The 18,186-nt window shown below is 38.8% G+C and overlaps 2 protein-coding genes across 2 annotated transcripts in view; both read right to left on the bottom strand.

Moving 5' to 3' along the window:
- The window catches only part of LOC109398036 (uncharacterized), a 54,771-nt gene that overhangs the window by 22,861 nt on the left and 13,724 nt on the right, over nucleotides 1–18,186 (bottom strand). The gene's annotated exons all lie outside the window — the stretch shown is intronic.
- LOC134289522 (uncharacterized) lies at nucleotides 1,653–3,968 on the bottom strand. Its single transcript, XM_062855425.1, has one exon. The coding sequence runs from the start codon at nucleotides 3,752–3,754 to the stop codon at nucleotides 1,661–1,663; it is 2,094 nt and encodes a 697-aa protein (XP_062711409.1). The 5' UTR covers nucleotides 3,755–3,968; the 3' UTR covers nucleotides 1,653–1,660.

Genomic DNA, 18,186 nt, shown 5'->3' with positions numbered 1-18,186 from the left:
TCTGAAAAATGCTTTTGGAATATAGTTGAAGGGATTTGAGAAGCACAGGGAAGAATCAGTCACTGATTCAATGAGCAAGAGCATAGATGACCGTACAATTCGTTGTTGCTACTCCGTGATTGACTAAAACAATCAAAGTTATACATATTATAACCAACAGATGGAACATGTTTTTGGAATATCATCTTCTACACCGTGTCCAATAAGTTCTCATACAAAATACAAACTTAGAAAATATCGTTTTATTTCACATATGTGATTCATATTTTCAAAATGAATACATGTATTGAAAGGCCACATAATACTGATTAAATAAAGCATACGATTTAGAATAACTTTATTTTCCACTTGTTTTTATAAGCCTAGCAGTACACTTCCGTTTTCTGAAATCCGTTTTCTCCGGCACGCAAGAAAAATATCCCAAAAGATTTTCATTCTACGGTAGCGAAATAGAGTCCATAAGGTTAAATTTTGAGTTTGTATCCCAAGTTATGTACCAAATGGATATACTAAGGCTAAAACAATACAGTTTTGGTGATGACGTGGTAAGAAATTTGCAAGTAAGCTTAACTTGGGCTGATTTTCATGAAAATAACCGTTATATCCAAGATAAACATCATATAACGTAAATTTTAGACAAAATTTACCACAATAGGAATACATGCATGTTTAATAAGTGAGAATTGTGTGAATCAACCAGATAAGATGCACCCATGCCTATTTAACACAACGAATCTCATTGAAACAGGTAAATGAATATTTTTGTTTAATTTACGTTTTATTTTGTACAAAATAAAACGGCTTCGTACTTTACCAATACAGGATCTCATATTTTTTTTCTCTTCTGGTCATAGTTGCTACTAGCAATGGGAAAGACAGGAACCTAATTTGTTTCAACTTAAAACCATTACTCGTTAAAATATGACGAAATACCAATGAAATGGCGTGCGTGCCAGCTGAAATGGACTTACGACACATAAGCGATCAGCAGAGAAGGATAAAGGACAATTAGTTCCGAAACATATGTTGTATTTGGTGTATGTTGGTTGGCCTTTCAATAAATAAATTTACTTTGAAAATCCTAATTACAGATGTGAAATGAATTGAATTTGATTTTGTATGAGAACTTATTGGACACGGTGTATGTGTATCTTTAAAAGCTTATGGACAAAACGTCAAAAGGATACCTATCTTGAAAGGTCTTGATACCTTGTTGGCAACAAAATAACTTTACTCCATCGCCGAGCGTATAGTAGAGCACCATCTTCGTCGGTCTTGGGCGATGTTGCTCCAGTTTCCCCGAACGTATAGGGATCGCAGATCTTCTTCATCCGCGTGCATGTAATATATTCTAAGTGTGTATAGACTTAATTTGTGTGCTGGTGAAATATATAATAAAAGAAAATGTGAGTAGGATTGAAAGACAACCAGTTTTGAAATCTTAGATGATAAGCCCTTACGCGGCAATTTGTGAACTTTGACCAAAAGTTTGCATTGTTATAGCGTTCGCCAGAAAAACAAAAACTGTGAACACATCTAGAATAGATTGCCGAATTATATGGCCATACGTTACTAAAGTTTGTTGTTAGGCTGAGACATACTTGTTCATTGCCACGTACCTTCAGAAAAACACGGATGTAGCAGGCCAAAACTCAGATCTTCAGTGGAACATCTTCCTCCTTTTCAATCTTGCCATTCCGTCAGATCTTTTCCTCAATTTTACTGGCTTCAACCGAGGCTCCCTCAACTTCACTCTCACCAAAATACGATCTATTTGATCATCCAGTTTACGAACTACTTTCTTCACTCTTGGTATATTGATGAAGACTTCACCGATAAAGACCACCGCACTGATAACTACTCCAAGAAGGTAGAAAAGAAACGCACTTTGCAAATGGTCCGTTGTTAGAACTATTTCATCCACACCCAAATCGTGATCATCGTCATCGTCCGGGTTCAAAATTTCCACGATCTGTTCCAAGATCGTAACGTTGTACAGAAAATCGCTGAACAGTTTCTCTATGATTCCCATATCGTTCAGGTTGGATATGATGCGGTTGAACTTCGGCAGCAGGGGAAATCCCTTTTCTACTATCATCTCCAGCTGATTTGCAAAAGAATCCGTATTCAAACCGTGTACAACATCTCTGAAGTGGCTACTCTTGACGTACATTCGACTGGTCAGCAACACTCGCTTTCCCAGGAAGACGGCTTTTAGATTGCTATGGGACGGTTGGAAATCATCCGAGTTGTTGTATAATCTGGATACCCGGAGGTCGTCTTCGTCTCCGTTGTCGAACCAGTCTTCGTACTCCATGCGGCCTCCGATTTGAAAATTAGCTGCTAATATTTCATCTATTGAGTCAATCTGATGCATTCGAGGGGGCGAAGTGAAGAAAATAATCAGCAGTGAGGTGTAAATGGTAGTAAGGTTCATCGCGTATATGGCGAATGCAATAAAGAAAATCCTTAAGGAATTGTGCATGGGTCGATTGTTCGTTGACACGCCTAACAAAACGCACCAAGTATTGAGGAAACATGTCGACAGTTGCTTATGAGCGTTCGATTCCGGTAGTGCCGAGCCGATAAAGTACCAAGAAATTGACGATATCAATAATACAAGGCCTATCAGCTTCCACGTCGGTATTTCAAAGATCGCCAATAACACCTTCCAGCGGCTTTCCAATCCTGCCATGCTTACAAACCATGTGTAATAGTCCTGCAGGTACAGTGAGGTACCAGCAAAGTCAATGTGAACATCGAAATCTGGATAGAACGATCCAACAATGATGTCGCATTCATCTGCACGAAGTTTTCCCAGAAGATCGGACCAGGTGATGTTATCTTCCATCAATTCGCCACGTTCCATGGTGCTACACGAGATATTCACATTGAACTTCATTGATTCCTGTAACAATCGCATGATTTCTAGTTCTAATCCTGTCTTACACTCTTCGTTGACGAAAGGCGAGGCAACTCGGGCGCATAAATTAAACGTGCAGGACTTCATTTCTGGAGGCACTTTTGGCATCTGAATTGCCGTAATTGCAACCGCTTTGTTCCTTAAAGTTCCATTCACGACCGTGGCGACTTTCAGCGGTTTCATTTTTCCGCAGTCATTTTGCGTTCCGTGATAGGGATCTCCAGTGTAAATATTATACGTCATTATATCAACAGCGAACGCCACCAGCACGTTAACCGAGTGATGCCCAATGAACATCAAGTTCAACACTTCCAGTGCAAATTGCTCTTCGTGGTCCCGATTGTTGGGATTGTTGTATAAAATAAGAAATTTCCCACGTGGATTGAACGCATACGCAGCACTGACATAGCGCATAGCTCGCTCTAGCTTCTCCATCTCGTCGGCGACAATCACATAGAAGTCAATCAATTTGTAGTCGACGAATTGTATCCGTCTTAAGCTATCCAACGGAAACACATCAGACATCACTTTCAGCTGGAAAATCTGCGATCGGCCGTACGCAACTTCTTCATAGCCGGTGTGATGATTCTGCATGTAACCCAACTCAATTTCCCGCGAAGGCGAACTCAGGTTGTCCAGGTGAAATATCACCAAATTTTGAATTTGCGAAGATTCGTTGGTGTAGAAGTAACTGTCCGTCAGCAGTTCCAGGCAGCTGATGCCCGCCTGGACGGCCGTTGGGCCTCGCTCGTTTTTCATCCGAACGAACACGATACCGGATGAGAAAGATTTGCATAGCAGGAAGACTGCAACCAGACACATCAGGTGCATCGCGTCGGTGATTTTATACTGATGGTAACTCGTGGTGCACTGTTATGTAGCCTCCGCTTATATGTTAATTGGGTAATGAAAATTAGGTTGGAAATATAGCGCTATTTGTCTACATGTCACGCTATGCATGATATCTAATTACAAACATGTAATAACTAGAAAACATGAATGGTACTGTGCTAAACGGATGTTTTTATATGATTGTTCAACACCTTCAAGTTGAATTTTTCCTCACAGCCGCAAAATTATTCTTCTTTTTCTTATCTATGGCTCTACGTACCCACTGGGACTTGGCCTGCCTCACTTCAACTTAGTGTTCTTAAGCACTTCCACAGTTGAATTAATATTGAAGGGCTTTCTTTGCCTGCCATTGCATGAGTATGTATTTTGTGAGGCAAGGACAATGATACACTACGCACAGGGAGTCGAGAAAATTTTCCCGACCGGAACGGTAATCGATCCCGCCGTCTCCGGATTGGCGATCCATAGCCTAAACCACTAGCGATCCACCACTAAACCACTTACTGGAGACCCCACAGCCGCAAAATATCCTTAACTAAAAACAAATTACACTAGTTTACAAAATAAAACGAAAGTCGTGAACTTCTGTCAACGACCAAAATTTTTGAAGCATAATTTAGCGCTGATTTCGAAACCGTGCTTCAAAAAAATTTAAGTAGAACAGTTTTTGGGTTTTAGCTCAATATCGAGTTTTACAACTTTTTAAAATATGGAATTTATTAAAATTGAAATATCTTGCGTTTTGTTCAACCAATTTGAAATCTTTTTCCATAAATTAAAAGCTGAATATAATACCATTCGATCATCTGAATGTAGGTTTTGCGTCAGATTGATGAAATTCAAGATATTGGCGAGTTTTGGGGACGATCTCCTTAAATTTTAGCAAATTTTCCAAAAATATATGAAGAAATGATTTTTTTTTATTTTCATTACGAAAAAAACAATTTAAAAATTCTTTCTAAACGTTTATTCCACATATCATATGTAGGCGAGTAACAGTAAAAAAATCAGCTTAATCGGAGCATTGATCACGGAAAATGAGATGTGTGAAGTGAGCGACTTTGCTTAAAAATAGAACAAAAATCGATTTCAAAATCATCAACCTTGTATGGAAAGTCGAAAAAAATTCCGCTCTACTGTAATTTTTTTCTTTCGCGTTTTCGAACTCAGGGCATGATTCTACACCAAAAACGATCATCAGCATACCGAGTTCAAAAATGCTGTAAACTAGTGTTATCCATTGGACTTGAACGGAATCAATAGACAAATAAAATAAATAGTGATTATGTTCAACATAATAAAATCATTTACACTCGGAGGAAAACACCAAAACTGTGTAATATCAGTCCGTCATCAAGTAGTAGCGATTAGGGTAAAAGCACTAGATTTCGCCCCCTAAAGCATTGAACTATTCAAATTATTGAGTATCAACATATATTTCCGATAATATCTATGTTTCTTTGGTGATTCTTGCTAATTATCCTTCAATCAGTGATAACCCAGCTCAAAAGTACCATTAAATGAAGATTTAATACATTAAAATAACAATTTTCAATATTGATTTGTGATTTATTTTTCGCTCCGCAAAATTCAATCTTCGCCCCACCTCCGCTCTAATTTTCGCCCCCTACAGTTTTCCATAAGTTTTCCTCAATTCGATCATGGCTATCCTTAAAATTTTATTGAATACGAATTATCCCTGCAAGCTTAGTACTGTCTTCTGCGTTTTTGAGTTATCCAAAGCAAGCTCCCTTCTAGAAAATAAAGAAAAATTTATTTCCCTGCATGCATGAGTTTAAATTAACTGAATGCTTGAACATAGAATTGAACATAGATCAATAGATAGATTGTAAAGTAGAGAACATGGGCAACTAAAAATTACGTATTAATGGGGTACGTACACAAATTACGTCACGCTTTGTGGGGTGAAGTGGGTGGTCTGTTGACGTCCCATGCAAAAAATTAGAATGGAAGGGATGATTTTGAAATGGATTTATTTGCATTACATAACTTAAGGGGAACATCCATAAATTACGTCACGTAAAAATATCTATTAGCGCTACTTATTTTGAAATCATACACTAGATATAACAAAATTTGCGAATTCGACTGTTCTCGCACAGCTGCTGACTGTACAGCAAACTCACTGAGATAATAGTAAAAAGTGACGTTTGTAAGCTGATCCTCAGAAAAAAAAAGCTGAATCTGAGTAACAAACTGTCAAAGTTGCTGAGGGATCGGTGATATTGTTTTTTACTTAGTGCTTGGCTGTGTGAATCTTGGCGAAAGTTTAAAAAATGCAGGGATTTTGTGAATCTAAAATGAGTGTGCCTAACAAATCTGGCGTTCTATTTGAATAAGTCCAATCTGCATAAGAATCACAGCAAACTTACAACTTATGTAAATCAAACGCCAGAAATATTCTTATAAATAAATTACGTCAAAAAGATTTTCTAATTTGAAGTACCTACATGGAATTCAAGCGATTGACATTGACCGATTACCTACCACAATCGTCTGTAATCTTACATAGCTGTTGCGAATACTTAAATGAGAGTTGAATGGAAGTTACAAAAGTGCCAGCGGACGTTTCGCCCGTAAAATTTCCCAACACCTAAAATTTAACACTTTTTCAAATTCAGAGAGTTTGAACATTAGAGTGTTAGTGATAAACGCTCGTGAGTAAAAGAGGCGCGAAATTTATCACCAATTGTTCACCCCATGCAAAGTCTTTCAAAATCAATTCCATTTTCTCTCCCATTTTTTGCATTTCTTCTCATCAACGTGAACATAGTTTGAACAAGTTTAGAAAAGTTTGACTTTTTTGAATTTTTATATTGAACAAAAAGGTCACTTACATCTAGACTCCTCAATTATTTATTTGATTCGGTAAATTTGCGTCATGCGAACCAAAAATTAACGTCTTTTGTACAAAATAGTAAACTATCCTCCAAACTAGATTGTGCGGGCATTCCCATGTAGATCACGACGGTTTGGAACGTTTGTGCCACGAACAGTCCGGAAAATCGCCCGTTTTTGTCTTCACACCTGACTTCACAGTCAAATGTGTCAAAAGTGACAGATTGGCACGTGCTTTTCTGGCTGGCTCGTTCCCATGGCCTTTTCATTTGACGTCTTAAATCAGCTGATTTTTCGGGCTTTTGACAGTTCTCCTATGAAAATGACAATTTAGCGTTTGCGCCTTTGTTCGGCGATTGTAAACAGTGGCATACACGGACCTGTCAGCTGAAAAGGTCTATTTCATTTTCGCTCTCTTCCTTTTTTGCAACGATGACAGCAAGACGTCGCATCAAAAACGATGTAGTTTGTATGATAGCAAGGAGACTCAATTTGACAAGGATCGTTAAAAAATTGCGTTTAAAGTTGGGTGTCGAATCGACCTTCGAATTCTGTGGCCAAAAAATCACAGAAGACACTCATGAAATAGATCAGAATGACCACGTTTGCATAAATGGTACATTTTGCCCCACTTCCCCCTACCTCACAAAGATCAACTTCACCTCATCCGTTATCTTCACACCCGATTTCAGTACCGGAAAGGGAGGGACGAAAACTGAAGCACGCAATACAAATAGAACGGGACAAGAGATTTCGCCAGGGGCAAAAATTAGAAACTTAAAATTTTGTGCTCTAATTTTCGCCACCTATAAAAATAGCTAAAAATTGATAAGTTTTATCAATTTAGCAGAATAAATAATCTGCTGTGTATTCCTAAGACTGGTATGATAATCAATGTTCATTATTTTGGGTTGAAGGAGTTGATTTTGTATGTCTTCCCAGGTTCTGGTTATCGCTACTGTTTGCATTGCGTTGAAAAAAACATACATCATTGCCATGACTATTTCACAATCGCTAATTCGATAGTTTAAGTTATAGGTTTTGTGGAATATCATTAGTGCACAAGATTGATTTTTATATGCTCTCTCAGATACATTGAAAAGCAAACAACAATCTACCTAATTAATCACAAAAACTACGAATGTTTTATTAGGGGGCGAAAACTAGGGAGGGGGCGAAGACTAGTGCATTTACCCTACTTTATTTTTTTTTATCAAAACTTCGATTTTCTAATGACTGTTATTTTGTACTGATTGTCCAACTTACCTTACCCATCATGCTAAGGCCGGGGTGGCCTCTGCTGTACATAGTAGCAGTCTCCATTCCACTCGATCCATGGCTGTTCGTCTCCAGTTTCGCACTCTGCGTAGGGTCCGCAGATCGTCCTTGATCGAGCCACCTAGCTCGCAGCGCACCGCGTCTTCTTGTACCGGTCGGATGACTCTCGAAAACCATTTTAGTCGGGTTGCTATCCGACATCCTGATGACATGACCTGTCCACCATAGCCTCCCGATTTTCGCGGTGTGGACGATGGTTGGTTCTCTCAGCAGCTGTTGCAGCTCGTGGTTCATTCGCCTTCTCCAAGTCCCGTCTTCCATCTGCACTCCACTGTAGATGGTACGCAACACCTTCCGTTCGAAAACTCCAAGGGCGCGTTGGTCCTCTGCACGTAGGGTCCATGTTTCGTGCCCATAGAGAACCACCGGTCTAATCAGCGTTTTGTAGATAGCTAACTTCGTGTTACGGCGAACTTTATTCGATCGTAGAGTTCTGCGAAGTCCAAAGTAAGCTCGATTTCCTGCCTCTGAACTTCTCTGCTGGTGTCGTTGTCGGCGGTCACCAGTGAGCCCAAGTACACGATTTCTTCAACCGCGTCGATTTCATCACCGTCGATAGAAACTCGGGGTGCCGGGCGCGGTGATTCCTCCCTGGGGCCCTTTGCCATCATGTACTTTGTCTTCGACATATTAATGATTAATCCGATTCGCCTGGCTTCACTCTTCAGTCGGATGTACGTTTTCGCCATCGTCTCAAATTTACGCTGATATTTCATCAGCGAAACCAAGCAGCTGAACGGACTTCGTTAAAATCGTCCCACTCGTGTTTATCCCGCTCTCCTTATTACACCCTCTAACGCAATGTTGAACAGCAAGCACGAAAGGCCATCACCTTGCCGTAACCCTCTGCGAGATTCGAAGGAACTCGAGAGTGTCTCTGATACTCGAACTACGCACGTCACTCTATGCATCGCCGCCTTGATCAATCGTATCAGTCTATCCGGGAATCCGAATTCGTGCATAATCTGCCATAGCTGTTCTCGATCGATTGTATCATACGCCGATTTGGAATCAATGAACAAGTGATGTGTGGGCACGTTGTATTTGCGGCACGAACTCTCTTGAAATCGGCGATAGACGGCGGCATAAAATTTAAGAGAGTACCTTGTAGGCAGCGCTCAGTAGTGTAATCGCGCGATAGTTCTCGCAATCCAACTTGTCGCCCTTTTTGTAGATGGGACACACGATACCTTTCATCCACTCCTCCGGTAATACTTCCTCCTCCCAAATCTTGGTAATGACCTAGTGTAGTGCTCTCACCAGTGTTTCTCCACCGTGTTTTAGTAACTCGCTTGGTAGTTGATCTGCTCCAGCGGCTTTGTTGTTTTTCAACCAGCTAATCTCCTTTTCAATCTCTTGGAGGTCAGGGTCTGGAAATCTTTCGTCCTGCGCACGTACTCCTAGATCTGTTATCGCGCCATCTTCGGTGCTTGCAACGTCGCGATTGAGGTGCTCATCGTAATGCTGCCGCCATCTCTCGACCACCTCACGCTCGCTCATGAAGATCTTCCCGTGATTATCTCGGCATATGACGGCTTGTGGCACAAAGCCTCTGCGCGAGCGGTTCAGCTTCTCGTAGAACTTTCGTGTATCCTTAGCGCGGTACAGCTCTTCCATCGCTTCGCGATCTCGTTCTTCCTGTTGGCGCTTCTTTATCCGGAAGACTGAGTTTTGCCTGTTACGCGCCTGTCTGTAACGTGCCTCATTCGCTCTCGTACGGTGTTGCAGCATTCTCGCCCATGTTGCATTCTTCTCGTTTTTTAACTATTCACATTCGCCGTTGTACCAGTCGTTTCTGTGATTCGGAGTCGCGAAGCCTAGTGCTGTAGCCGAGGTACTTACCTATGGCGGATCGGATGTCCCTCCAGCCATCTTCAAGTGTAGCTGCGCCAAGCTACTCTTCCGTTGGTAGGGCCACTGCTAACTGCTGCGCGTAGTCTTGAGCCACTTCTACATTACGCAGCTGCTCGATGAACCGCGGCGTTCGACTTCGACGCGTGGTGATAACTGTCGAAATATTTATACAGCGACTAAGTAGTGATCCGAATCTATATTCGCACTGCTGTATGTGCGGACATTGGTTATATCCGAGAAGAATTTACCGTCGATTAGAACGTGGCATGCTGCTCTTTTATGCTGAAGCTTGATCTGACCTATCCCAACCGTAGCCGCTACAAAAACTAGGCAAGATAAAACTCTTCGCAATAACAGCACAACAAAGAACAGCAGCGATTGGAAAACGCCAAAGGTGAGAATACACTGTGTTAATCGCATAATGCGAAACGATATAGGTGAAAATTTAAACTAATTAGGTTAGGTTTTTTTAGACACCCCCTAGCCATTCTTTCCTAGGCACGGTAAGCATATAGCCGCATCACACCATGAATTAGGGGCCACCTGTTAAGTGGACTCTTACCACCGAAACAGTGTTCCGGTCCATAGTGTTATTCTTAGCCAATTGAGACTTCCGCTACCGACACTACACAGCTATCTAGGCTGATCGAGTAAAGAAGTTTATGATCAATTTCATACGAGCTCGAACAACCGACTGGCGATGGCTTTGGGCTTTGAACATACATATGGGTATTATACATACATAAAATGTACATGAAGAAAAGAAGATAAAAGTAGCTAGAAAGATACACAGTAGGAGCGAAGATAAGTGCCAGGGATTGTCTCACTAAGACTACGAAGTCCATCTTAATAATTTTGTCTGTCACCTGAATATAAGTTTCAGCATTTCTTGAAGTAATTGGAGCCGCTTTTGTGTGCTTTTGTTTTTATTCAGCACTGTGGTAGCTGTAAACTTTCTTGATTTCAACGAGCTAAGAGTATTTTCTAGTCGGGGCCCATGGCGCAGTGGTCCAAACGTTTGCAGATGGTCATGAGTTCGATCCCAGCCCCGGCACTTTCGTCAGTTGCTCTTTCTCCCTGAGACCAAGCCCACCCGTGGGCTTAATACTACATACGCAACAGCACGTCGATAACGATTTTTAATTTCGTTATCAACCCATTTTCGCACCGGTCGTTCGTTTCCATGTGAGTAAAATAATGGTCGGTCGCCTTTGCGCACCGGTTGTCTCTATTCTCTCCGTACCATCGGTTTTTTGCACTTCTGTAAATCATCGCAATTTTTTGTGTATTTATATGGTGTTATTGCAAATCTTATTCAGTTTAATAATTTGTGCTCATATTATGAAAGATGGTGTTTTGGATAAGACTGAAAACTGTTAGTAAAAATTGAATTCAAATAAATAATTCCCTTGGAGATTTGTACCAGTTTTGGTGCGTTTAAAGATATCATTTTCTCAATAATTTATGATTGTATTTAATCCCGGAATTCAAGCAATCTTTTTTTTTTAAATAATATGTTTGTTGCTTACTGTATGACTTGTAGGTTGAATTTTTATCTAAAATAATATCCATCTCTTCAATATTCATGTTGCCTTTCTCGCAAGAAATTTATCTGAATTTGAGATTATGAGCATCTTTTTTAATAATTAGGTTTATTGAATAATTACATCCCTTGCATTTCCAACACATTTATAACGTAGTTGTCTCCTTTACAACTTCGCGTAGGTCAAGATTCTTGAATCCTGGTCATAGTAGAAGCTGTCTTCTAACAGTCTGCGATAAGTTTGCGCAACCTTTTTTCATTAACGTGTATTTTAACATCAGCTAATTCTATACTCAGTCACAACCTTTTGGTTACAAAGCATCACTCGCAAATCTTAATATATATTGCGATCTTTTGGATGCTGGTACATGAATATTTTGTTGGAAGCAGATTCTATGCGCTTGAAGTAGACTGCGTATTTGTCAAAGTACATAATGAGCCCACTCTCCTTTTTGGCACTTCATACAGCAATTGTTGTATTTTAACATCCAACACCTTGCTTTTTCTATAACGAGGAACCTACAATATGGCAGTCCTGCACATCGCCTATTATAATTGGTGAAACTTGGCAGCTCGACTACATTTTTTAAGATTTTTATCGGTATGATTTAGTTTTTACAAAAAGAAATAACTGTAGTGTTTCTATGATATCTGAGTTGAGTTAGGTACAGTCAATGCATCTTTGAAAAATCGTAACTACTCTTATCTAATCTCATACATACGCGGAATCACCCTGGAAAGCAATCGTGTTACTTTTCTTGTCAATACTGATGCTTGCAGCATATCAAAAATATGACAGATGCATCAAAGCGGCCTGGTCTACTGCGTTGTATTTACGCGCAAAGATGATTCTTCGAAATACTTCCCGAGCAGAAGGGCATGCCTTACAAATACCATGCGAAGAGCAATATGTGATCTAATAACTAAATTTGTATTGCTGCGTTATTCTACGAAATGTTATGAGAACATCACAATAACTGTTGAAGGTATTTGAGCAGTGTTTGGTATTGATGTGGTATTTGTTAGTTTAGCAGTGAAAATAACCGAAGAACAAGATTTGCTATTACATTATGAAATCATCGAACAAATGGAACATTTAATAACAAGAAATGTTATTAGTTTGTTATTCAATAACATTGGGATAACAAATACAGCACTTGCAATTTTAGGTATGCATTCATTATTGAAATAATAAGACTTGTTATTTTCTTGGTGTTATTCATACTAAATTTTGGTATTGGTTTTGTTATTTTGCCTCTTATTACCACCTAATGAAGGGCATATCAAGGTATGGTAGTATTTAAGATAAATACCTTGATATGTTATTCACTTGTTATTTTCTTCTGCTCGGGTTGGAGTACAGAATATTTTATTTCGGCAAGGTACTTCTCGAATTTACAGGGGAGGAAGGATGCGTGGACGGTGAAGTTACCCACTTCGCACACTTTCTTCCTATTGTCTCGTTCATTTAATTTATATTTTTAAATTTATATTTAATAAACCACCCACTGACGACCACCATTTTCAAAAACAGCAATCAAACCAAAACTCTTTTGCCTTTTTGAAATATACACGACAAAACGAAACGCGAGGCACAGCTCTTTCAAAGCGGAGGATCTCAGCCCGGAAAGTGAAGAAAGAAAACCTTGTGGTCACTTATTACCGTCAAATAGTTTCTTTTCGGGTTAGAAAATACGCACATCTTCTCACCGGAATCTGCGTCGGATGACGATAATTTTGGATCTTGTCGGAACGAACTTCGCGAGTTATTTATTTGGACATTTTTCTAAATGTGCGAAACTAAGCTTTACTTGCTGCGTAGAAAACCCGGCTCAAACATGTACGTGTTAAAACAGCAAAACTCACTGAATCACTATACATTTATTCAAATATTAGTTTCGAAACGATCGGCCGAATCAAAAACAAAAGGTGCGATTATGAGCAATCGTAACTATTTTTAAGAGAAAATCAATACATTTTCGATATGCATGATCCTAAAATTGGCGAAGAAGCGAAAACTTTATTCATAACATACTTAAGCAAAGCTTGTCAATTTAAGGACAAGGTATTTGAAGTACATAGCTCAAATTTTCTAGAGCACCGTTTTTTAGAACCGTTGAAATGATATGGCTGAAAATGCATCATGCTAATTGTTCAGTGGTTGTCAACAACGTAATGCATTTTCACTGAAATCGGTTCAACGGTTCCAAAAAACGGTGCTCTAGAAAATTTGAGCAATGTACTCTAAATACCTTGTCCTTAAACCTATTATTTTTCTGCGTTTGTATTGTCACTCTATCACAATTCTATGTCAGACAATTTGTTGTGTTATTCGTGTAACGATCTATGATATTGATTGGTTGAAAATTTCAAATATTTGATGCAAACTAAAATAAATTCCTACCTATACAAAACAAGAAAATCATTCTCTAGAAACTATATACCTGGCAACAAATCCATACTCATGTTCTTTCGTCTCCTCTTTACGCTACCCAGAGAGCTAAACGCGAGAGAGCGCACGAGCCTACGGATAGAGACCGTACTTTGCGTGTCTCTATATTCTAAGCCCTGCTACGAACCGTACGTAAACTTTTCGCTTTCGAGCCCTACTTAGCAGCGACCGGTGCGGTTCGCTTCTTTGTTCGGGGCTCTACTTAACGTTAAAACGCTTGATTGAGCCCATCGGTTTTTTGCACTTCTGTAAATCATCGCAATATTTTATGTATTTCTATGGTGTTATTGCAAATCTTATTCAGTATAATAATCTGTGCTATTTTGAAAGAAGGGGTTTTGGATAAGACTGAAAACTGTTAGAAAAAATTAATGATGAGCCCACTCTCCTTCTTGGCACTTCATACAACAATTGTTGGATTTTAACATCCAACACCTTGCTTTTTCTATAACGAGGAACCTATAATACGGCAGTCCTGCACACCACCTATTTTAATTGATGAAGCTCGACTCCATTTTTTTTTAGATTTTTATCGGTATGATTAAAGTTTGTTTTTACAAAAAAAAAAGTGTTTCTATGATATCTGAATAGAGTTAGGTACAGTCAAAGCATCTTTGAAAAATTGTAACTACTCTTATCTAATCCCATACATACGCAGCCCGTACGCGGAATCACCCTGGAAAGCAATCGTGTTACTTTTCTTGTCAATATTGATGCTTGCAGCATATCAGAGATATGACACATGCATCAAAGCGGCCAGGTCTACTGCGTTGTATTTACGCGCAAAGATGATTCTTCGAAATACTTGGAGTACAGAATATTTTCTTTCGGCAAGGTACTTCTCGAATTTACAGGGGAGGAAGGATGCGTGGAAATATTGTACCAAACGATCCAGATTACATGTTAATGAATATGTTTTAAACATATGAAAATGTGTATAATAGAGCTATGAATAAATGTGTAATATTGGAAAGATCTTCCCAATTGTTGGGTTGTTTTTATAGATCTAATGTCGAACCTCCTATTCTGTATGATCGGTGTTATTCACATGGGGTCTTCGCATATTTTTTTTTCTGCTTTGCCCTATTGTTTCTACAAGGGTGAAGTTACCCATTTCGCACACTTTCTCCTAATGTCTCGTTTATTTAATTTATATTTTTATATTTATATTTAATAAACCACCCACTGACGACCACCATTTTCAAAAACAGCAATCAAACCAAAACTCCTTTGTCTTTTTCGAAATATACACGGCAAAACGAAACGCGAGGCACAACTTTCTCAAAGCGGGGGATCTCAGCCCGGAAAGTGAAGAAAGAAAACCTTGTGGTCACTTATTACCGTCAAATGGTACAGGGGATAGACAAAATGATCGGGACAGGCAAAATTTTCACTTTTCAAAAAATGTTCAATTAGCTGTAACTTTTCGAAAAGTACACCAAATATTCTCAATTTTTTACCGTAAGTTCTTCAACTATTTGTGTATCTGTGGACAAAATTTGGAAAATATTGGACAATTCTTCACGAAGTTATAAAGATTTTTGAAAAAGATAAAATTATCCGATAGCCAACTTTGAGCTGGCATATCTCCGGATTCAATGGACCGAATGCAATGAAATTTTGACCATTTATGACTTGTATAATGAGCTATGAAAACCATTGACTTCACTTAAAATTCTTAACACGGAAGAAAATTATAACGATTAGATTATTTTTCGAATAAAACACCAAGTTATCCAAAACATCAACATCGTTTCAAAACTCAAGATGCAAATTATAGTTCATTTAGTTTCCCTCTAATTGACTTATATATAAATGCGTTTTGAAGGAAAGTAACAACATAGCTGCCAATAAATTGAAAAAGTAATGGGATGCACATTAAAAATAAACCAATTTACTAAAAAAAACCGTGAAAAAATAAAATCGCTATAACTGTTTCGCTTGTTAAAAATTTCAAGTTAAGTCAAATGTTTTCCAGAGTTCATTATATAAGTCATGAATGGTCAAAATTTCATTGCAATCGGTTCATTGAATCCGGAGATATAACAGCTCAAAGTTGGCTATCGGATAATTTTATCTTTTTCAAAAATCTTTATTACTTCGTGAAGAATTGTTCGATCTGTTCCAAATTTTGTCCACTGATTCACAACTAGTTGAAGAACTTGCAGAAAAAATTTGAGAATATTTGATGCATTTTTCGAAAAGTTACAGCTAGTTGAACATTTTTTGGAAAGTGAAAATTTTGCCTGTCCCGATCATTTTGTCTATCCCCTGTATCTTTTCGGGTTAGAAAATAAGCACATCTTCTCACCGGAATCTGCGACGGATGACGATAATTTTGGAACTTGTCGGAACGAACTTCGCGAGTTATTTATTTGGACATTTTTCTAAATGTGCGAAACCAAACTTTACTTGCTGCGTAGAAACCCCGGCTCAAACATGTACGTGTTAAAATAGCAAAACTCACTGAATCACTATACATTTCTTCAAATATTAGCTTCGTAACGATTGGCCGAATCAAAAACTAAAGGTGCGATTATGAACAATCGTAACTATTTCTAAGAGAAAATCAATACATTTTTGATATGCATGATCCTAAAATTGGCGAAAAAGGGAAAACTTTATTCATAACATATTTAAGCAAAGCTTGTCAATTTAAACCTTTTATTTTTCTGCGTTTGTATTCTTTATCACAATTGTATGTCAGACAATTTGTTGTGTTATTCGTGTAACGATCTATGATATTATTTGGATGGAAATTTCAAAGCAAGTAAAAATAAAAAATTTAAATATTTGATGCGAACTAAAATAAATTCCTACCTATACAAAACAAAAAAAAATATTCTCTAGAAACTATATACCTGGCAACAAATCCATACTCATGTTCTTTCGTCTCCTCTTTACGCTAAACGCGAGAGAGCGCACGAGCCTACAGATAGAGACCGTACTTTGCGTGTCTCTATATTTTAAGCCCTACTACGTAAACTTTTCGCTTTCGAGCCCTACTTAGCAGCGACCGGTGCGGTTCGCTTCTTTGTTCGGGGCTCTACTTAACTTTAAAACGCTTGATGGAACCCATGAGTGGGCTTGGTCTGAGAGCAGCTGACACTGACCCTCTTCTGAGCCCATGGCTCAAATGGACACGGACACTTGGACATCGGCGAACGGCAACCCATAATGGACCCCCAATCGGACTGGAAATAGGAACAACCAACAGCCACAGATCAACATCCTCGTGCTTATCATTCTACCATGGTAGGATAGAAAGTGAAAGCAGCGCAACGGCAACCAGTTCTATATAGTACAATTCGAATAGAATACATTGGTGCTGTACAAAGTGTAAGTACATCTTCCAATACAGTCCCCTAGTGGACAATAGAGCTATAAATTAGATTAAGTGAAAAAACGAGTATTTTCTTCTAATGGTTTCGCCTTGCAGTCACAGAAATAAGCGTTGATTATTTTAATTCATCGCCGACGTTTCGATCCTCGGGTTTGGATCTTCTTCAGGGCCTGTGGTTTCTTGATGGGTTTAATCTCGATAATTTTACTTCTACTCCCTCGAAGTTAAACAACTTGCCTTATTTACATGGATGTTTGTCGGAATTTTGATGAAATGGGCTTAGTATTTTCGTGCGAATGTCAGATTGTCAATTGACAAAAAAGCTCTCAGTCGAAAAGGTTTCAATAGAAGCTCAGAGACTGTCCTAGATGAGCTAACATTGACCATGCATCATCCTTCCCCCTAGCAGTTTGCACAGTTTATTGACGGGTCCTTATTTTGTGCATTTTGATTATTTCCGCTATGCAAGATGGAGCCAACCAGTGTCTCTCTGAATAAATCGACCACCTGTTGGTATAAAACACACATTAGTTGGTATCATGCACAATTGCTCAAATATTTGAGCAATGTGACCTGTTAGGTTGATTCAGAAAAATGGTAAAACATTCCTACTTGCATGTTGGACATCGAGACAGTTAAGTCAACTCCATTCTAATTAGGACATGCTACTGGAATTGCATCAAATCACGCAATGCATATTACGTAGAGTAACGTAAACTGCATTGTATGACACAAAATTGAGAGCATGATGAATGGATTCACGTAGTGGAAAATTTTCAAAATTTCATCTTGTATCATATATGATCGATGAGCCATCCCACACAGTAATGAACTTCCACTTTCCATCTTCTTGCGAACACAAACTGATATGATTGAGAACTTTCCACCATTTATATTGGGTAAACAGCAGCAGTGTGGCCTCGTGTCCTGGAAAGAAAAGCTAAAGTGCATCATTTCGCAGTAAATGGGCAAATTTGCTAAGCTGCAAAAAGTATTCCCTGCGATGCATCAACGATAGCAAC

This window comes from Aedes albopictus, chromosome 3 (genome assembly GCF_035046485.1).
Source record: "Aedes albopictus strain Foshan chromosome 3, AalbF5, whole genome shotgun sequence".
NCBI lineage: Eukaryota > Metazoa > Arthropoda > Insecta > Diptera > Culicidae > Aedes > Aedes albopictus.
Note: the sequence above shows the minus strand (reverse complement) of the source record. Positions and strands in the feature narration are given on the sequence as shown.